This window comes from Magnolia sinica, chromosome 5 (genome assembly GCF_029962835.1).
Source record: "Magnolia sinica isolate HGM2019 chromosome 5, MsV1, whole genome shotgun sequence".
NCBI classification, from domain to species: Eukaryota; Viridiplantae; Streptophyta; class Magnoliopsida; order Magnoliales; family Magnoliaceae; genus Magnolia; species Magnolia sinica.
In genome coordinates this window covers 28,692,052-28,698,303 of record NC_080577.1, presented here as the reverse complement: position 1 = coordinate 28,698,303, position 6,252 = coordinate 28,692,052, and the positions used below count along the sequence as shown (strand labels likewise).

The following is a 6,252-nucleotide window of genomic DNA, read 5'->3' as shown; positions in this document are numbered from 1 at the left end:
CCTAATTATAGAAGCATTGTAGCCTACTTGTGGTTTTGTTGGACACGCGGTGGAGGCGAGATGCTTCCTAGCCGTGATCTTCTCGTCATTCAACCTCCCTCGGTGGTTCATGGTTCGACCTTCATCGCAAGGGGAAGCTAACCAAGGAAAATGATCATTGGTGACAACCGAATCCTTCCCTGAAAAGGCTACTAATACGCTTCGTCCTTCCTCAACTGGGATCTTCATCAGTGAGAGAGCAATCTCCCAGGATCCTCTTGTGACCAACGCAAGTTAGGGCACAGTAGCTGGCCACATCCTGATGGATGATGTGGCCATTGAAGATCATGGTTCAGATATCCCTCAATCAAGGGAAAGCAACCAATCAGGGCAGCAACTAGGATGACCGTTGGGGTAAAGGTAAATCTCGCACTTGTCGTTCATCGTCCCCTTATATTTTTTGAGATCCCATCTGTTACTGCTATAACTTCTTGATCGCCTCCTCATAGGATGGAAGAGCAGGAATGTGATCCTTCTCCTGTGTCATCCTCCGGAACAGCTACTACGGACGTAGGAGGCACGTATAGCTCACAAAATCCCATTGATCGTAATGCCTTCACTCGTTTGGAGGAGCTCTTTTGTTCTTGCCGGATTCTTGATAGTCACTTGGAGAGTCCAATCATACAAGGGTTGAAGGAATTTGTAGAGAAATTCCTCAGACTTAATCTTCCTTAACAAAGTTCTTCTAGGGAGCTTGTTGAGATTCATGTTGCCATTGAGGAACTTCATAGGGTACTTAGTATTGATGATGGATGGGCCTCCAGATTGGATCATGTGGAAGCGATGGTGTCAGCATTGCTTGATTATCGCACCGCCAGGGATGACTTTAAAGGAGCAACCACCTTTTTTATGCTCAGAGGAGGATGGCTGAGGTCTACTTGTCACTGAAAAGGGATTGCAGCGTCCATGGTGGCCAAAGCGATGAGCTAGGAAGCAAAATCGCATAGATAGACAAGTAGATACCGGGGCTCGGTGAAAGAATCCAAGTACTATTGAGGCAAGCAATGCTCTTGGAGGTGGAAATTACGGCTCTCCAAAATCGGCATGATCAAGCTGATGATGAGAGGGAGAGTGGGATAGGGTTCTTGCAAGTGGGACACATGTTGAGGGAGCTGGAAAGTATGGAGGAAGAAGTCATTGGGTAGGAGGCTCTGATGAGATAAGTGACGCTAGGAGGTGCTTCTTGGATCATTAGAAAGTAGGCTTTGGGCCCTGAGGATTGTTATTTTATATCTTTTTTTATTATGTGGTGACTAGAAGAAATTTGTTTTTAATTTATACTCTAACATAGGTGGGGTTAGCGCTGGGCCACCTTAGGTTAGGTCGAATGGGTCTTTTCGGCCAAAACTTAATTACGCTATATTTTAAATGAACATTATTAATCTTCATACATTTTATATCTCTTGGATGCATTAAAACCTTTTATTTGTTTTACTATTAATATTATTTTCAAAATATTTGTGATTAGACCATAGTCAGCTGGCCGTATATTATTATTATTATAAAAAAATTTCAGGCTATCTTTTCTGGAGGTTGGTCATCCTTTCAACCACCTTTACTATTTCTTTCCTAATTAAGTTGAAGGGGCAGTTAAAGGTTTCAGCCTCCATTCTTCTTGTATTGCCTTATTCCCCTTCGGTCAATTACCTATAAGTTGCTCTTGCCTTTTCCTTTCTGCAGCCCTCTTCCTTTGTAAACCGTGTTTCTGTGTCCTAGTCAATTGCTCAAAAGGCTGCTCATTCAGGATTTAGGTAATAGTATTAGGAAGTACACCCTATAATATGATACTCTTGATGCACTGGATGCACTCGTAGTAATTACATTCGACCAAGGTCCACATTTGTTGGCCGAGTGGCTGGGCCTTCTCGATGTTAGGCCGGATGCATTGTTCAAAGTATCGGTATTGCTACAAGTTTCGCTGGCCAGAGATACGAAAACAATATTGATATCGCTGATAATCGAAAATGCGGGGAAACATGAGAAAATTTGTGAAATTTTCAGCAAAACTTCAGGAGATGTTAAAATGTACATATTTGTATATTTAGAAATTAAAAAATTATAAAAGAATGCATACATACAAGTTTCCATTTAATGAGGCCTTAAAAGCATGTGTTATTGTAAGAAATTAGTCCAACCATCCCATCTGGCCTATTTAACCATCCAAACATCCATTGATATTGCAAAATATTAACAATACATGATATTTCACCAAATAATCATCAACAATTGGAAAGGAAACGAAAGATTGTGATCTTAATATCGCACATATTGTAATATCGATATTATCAAGATATTATCAATAACAAATTGAATATTACATACAACCATATGCCCATGGAAAAAAATTGAATTTTTTTTTCTAATAAACAAAATCTTGATGCTATCAATACGTAAGCAATATTATTGAAATATTGTTGATACACTTATGATACAAGCATTACTTAGAATTTACATCGTCGAAAATATTGGTGATACATTAGCGATATTGGTGTATTGGCAATACAAGCGACACCTAGAATTTACATAGTTAAATATATTGGCAATTACATTAGCGATATTGATACGTTGTCGATACTTAGCGATACATTGCTAATACTTGAAATTTATGATACTACTAGTGTTATCAGTGTCGCTACCAGTGTTATCAATATCGCTAAGCTAGAGATTAATATAATATCGGGGATACTTTGAACACTGGCCGGATTGTATCAACGTAGTTTTGCCTACTGCAACCGTGTTCATCCCATTGTTACTCTTGGAGGACAATGACCCGACTGTTTGAAATCAAGGATTGGGCTTAGCTTCTCCCTTTTCATACTGGAATGGTCATAATTGGTCTTTCTTCCACGTCTTCCCCAAAGGTGGAATGAGCCCATGTTTGTGAGCTGAGGAGTCAGCATGCCAACCGTCACTCTTAACTCCAGTAGTGGAAGTCCTGGTGAACTTTGGTTTTTGTCACGGTGTTTGTCCCTTGGCCCCGGCTGATGTGGAGCAACCATTTGTGCCTATATCTTTGACATGTTGACTGATGGTGTCCGGGCTTTACGTCCCGCTTTTCAGGGCAAGCGCCTTCCTTCATGAGTTGCCCTCGCGTGATAGATGTGGCACAAGAGAAGTTCATGCCCAGTAACCTTTGATGGAGGTTTACCAACACTCGAACTTCCTGGGTCAAGAACCACCATTGAAGCCTTTCCTTATCATTAAGTTGAGTCGATTGACAAATGAGGGCTCCTGATACAGAGGATGACTTCTCGCTCACGATGAGGGCGGGGCTCGCGGCCCCGATTCCCTGAGTCGTGACAGTTGTCGATGATACCTTTGTCTTTGATAATGACTGGTCGTTTCTCGGTTTGTGACGTCGGTAGTGGAAACATTCGGTTGTTGATTCGTCGAAAGGGGAGGTCGTTCCGCAGGACGTTGTGTTGTTGTTGCCTACTTTTTTTCAGGACGACTGATCGTCACTATATTAGCTTGTACTATGTTAGCATTTGTCATTTTGGGAGATGTCTCGTTTGATTCCCATAGTCTTTCTTGTAGAACTTAAGAAGGGCTTTATCGGATGATGTTCTTAAAAATGACATAATTCTTAGGTAAAATGTCTTTTGGAACGGTGTCACTTGTAGTATTCCTCATTTTTCAGTTCTTTGGCTATTGATAGTCAGAGAGTTTGATGACTTTGTCCTCTAACAGGAAGTCAAAGATCTTATCAACCTTAGAGATGTCGAAAAAGTATTGCTTCAAGGAATTGGGGATACTTCCTCGGGGATACCCTTTTCGATGGTCAGCGGAGGTTTTGATCATATATCATTTCAAGGTCGGACATTCGTATGGTCATTTGCCTATCAGCTGTGTGATGACCATTTCATAGTTAGCATCACGGTCTTCATGCAGCCGTGTACAAGTTATTTCTGCAATGACAAACTTATAATTAGCGTCACGATAAAACGCTCCCTGCAATGAGTCATCCAGAGCCTCTCCTTATGGAAGATTCAATTGTAACAAGTGGCCCTGGTCAATAGTTCGAATAGGCCACTAAAGTGCATTCCTTCGAACTTCTTACGAAGCTCAGAGTCCGTGCCTTTTAGGCCGTGGGAGGTTGCCCTCTAAGGTTCTTGGCCATTAGATAATAATTGTGGAGCACACCTAACGAACATACCTGATCCCCAAAAAGGTAGATGCCTGGAATAGGCTTCAGACTGCGGTCATGCATAATCTTCACGAGCCAAGATAGGGACCGTGGCCTGGTTACGGCTCGGAGCTAAGATTTACTATTGAGGGTGGGGTTTGGAGAGACCATCTCCACCCGTTAACAAACTAAGGATAAAAAACTTTGGATGATCATCAGCGTGTCCTACACCATAGCTAATTAGCTATGCCCATCAGTTACCATGATAAATAACATGGATAATAGCCGTTGTGAATGGACGGTCCACCTAAACCAATTTTCACCCTGATGATCCTAGACTTTCTACAAGATTTCAAACTGTAGCTCCTTAAAAATTATTGGTTGGAGAGTCATTGATTTGGGGCCCTTTTGCAGCTTTAGTGCAGGCCATCCACTTCTGGCATGAGAAGTACTAGATGTGCAGTTTTTAATGTGGGCCAATTACATTGGGCGAGCTGCTAATCTAGTTGGTCCCACTAGCAGGAAACATGGAAAACTAAATGAAATGACCCAAGGGCTGTCAACGGCTATGCTTGGACCAGCAAAAGTCTGCCCAAGGTCAGCCTACAAAGTAAAACCCAACCCCAAGCTTTAGCCTTTTGACAGGCCAAAGGAAACATGCCCAAGCCATGTCCCAGCCATAAACCAACTATGAAAGACATGTGTCGCTCATCAAGTGTGCCCCACCACGCAATTTAAAACAAAAATGCAAATGAAACTCTAAACAGGCCAAGCCATGCCTATGGGTTGTTAGAAAGCCTGATTAATAAACAAGCTTTAAAATTTAGGCCCTGGCCAAGCCTGCAGGAATATTTCAGCACAATCCCAGCATGAAGCAGGCCATGCCTGAAGCCTGACAAGCCAGCCGGGCCCTTTGACAGCCCTAGAACCAAGGGATTTTTATTTCATGACCAGTGTCCTTTTTTTCTTTTTGGTTGGTCCAAATGAAGTAGAGCCCAATAGATGGAAGATATATCATGCATGTTAGATTGAATGCTTGATAACTAAGGCATTAGAGATGGATCCCTTACCACTGAGTGTAGGAAAACAAAGATGGGTATAACGTCATCTCTCTTGCTACAATCAACACCAAAATTGCATTTCAATATACATTACAGTTGCATCTAAAAATCCCCCTGGGAGCTGAAAAATCCTTGAAAAAATTTCCTCATGTCCGAACCGAGGTTACCCAAATACTGTGCTGCTCCTTTGCACCTTGGGAGATAGCAGAGGACACCGGCCTTGATACGGTTCAAAAATTGTAATCTATGAGCTGGTATTCAGAAGAAGTATCTGGGCATTGTTCAATAAAAAGAAAAAGAAAAAGAACAAGAAATCTCACATCAAATACCATGGAAGACCAGAGATCTCAAAGCCAACAAATCCAAGAACCCTATTGAGAAGGGTCTGTTTGCATGTAGCGATTGATCGGCAAGACCCAAACCTTTGCATCCGGACAGTTGACTATCATCGATCATGAATGGAATGTCCGAAAGCCATGGCAGGCTACTTATGCATTTGCATCAGGGAGATCTAACATGGTCGGTAGCACTCTAGCCAATCACGAGATCTGTGTATATATGCACAAGGAAGGCCACTTTGTCTACAACTTCATCACTGTGAACCACAAAACCCTTTCCCTCTATTGACTCACAGACTTTGTGACACTGAAAATGATAGCAAATGGATTTGTGTTTTTTCTTTAATGGAACTTTCCAGATCCGCGATATCACATAGTCCGGAGAAACCCACGAACTTCAATCAAGAAGTTGTAGAGATTCTTCCTAAATCTCTGGTAATTCATCCGGTCAAGTGAAGAAGAGAGCTGGTTTGAGCTTGTAAGAGACTGCAATGCACTAGCCAGCCTCGACCGCACTGGGGGATTCGCCTGCCTCTCTAGTAGCTCGTGCCCCAACCTCTGTGAAGAAAAACGAGCGTGAATAACTTACAAGACTGCTGATGTACCTCTTCATTAAATGAATTTGAGAGAGAGACTGGTATGCAACAAGTCTATATAGCATAAAAAGCAAGCGGATCCAATCCCAAAG

At 42.1% G+C, this 6,252-nt stretch overlaps 1 protein-coding gene across 4 annotated transcripts in view; it reads right to left on the bottom strand.

The window, feature by feature from the left end:
• Positions 1-5,244: 5,244 nt before the first annotated feature.
• LOC131245863 (uncharacterized) overlaps positions 5,245-6,252 on the bottom strand; it is a 103,730-nt gene continuing 102,722 nt past the window's right edge. For 3 of the 4 annotated variants that reach the window (XM_058245599.1, XM_058245598.1, XM_058245600.1), the window contains one exon: positions 5,245-6,122. In XM_058245599.1, coding sequence (XP_058101582.1) covers positions 5,934-6,122 — 189 coding nt within the window. In that variant the 3' untranslated portion in view covers positions 5,245-5,933. The remainder of the gene's footprint in view (positions 6,123-6,252) is intronic. The other variant, XR_009171012.1, reaches the window with a different exon arrangement.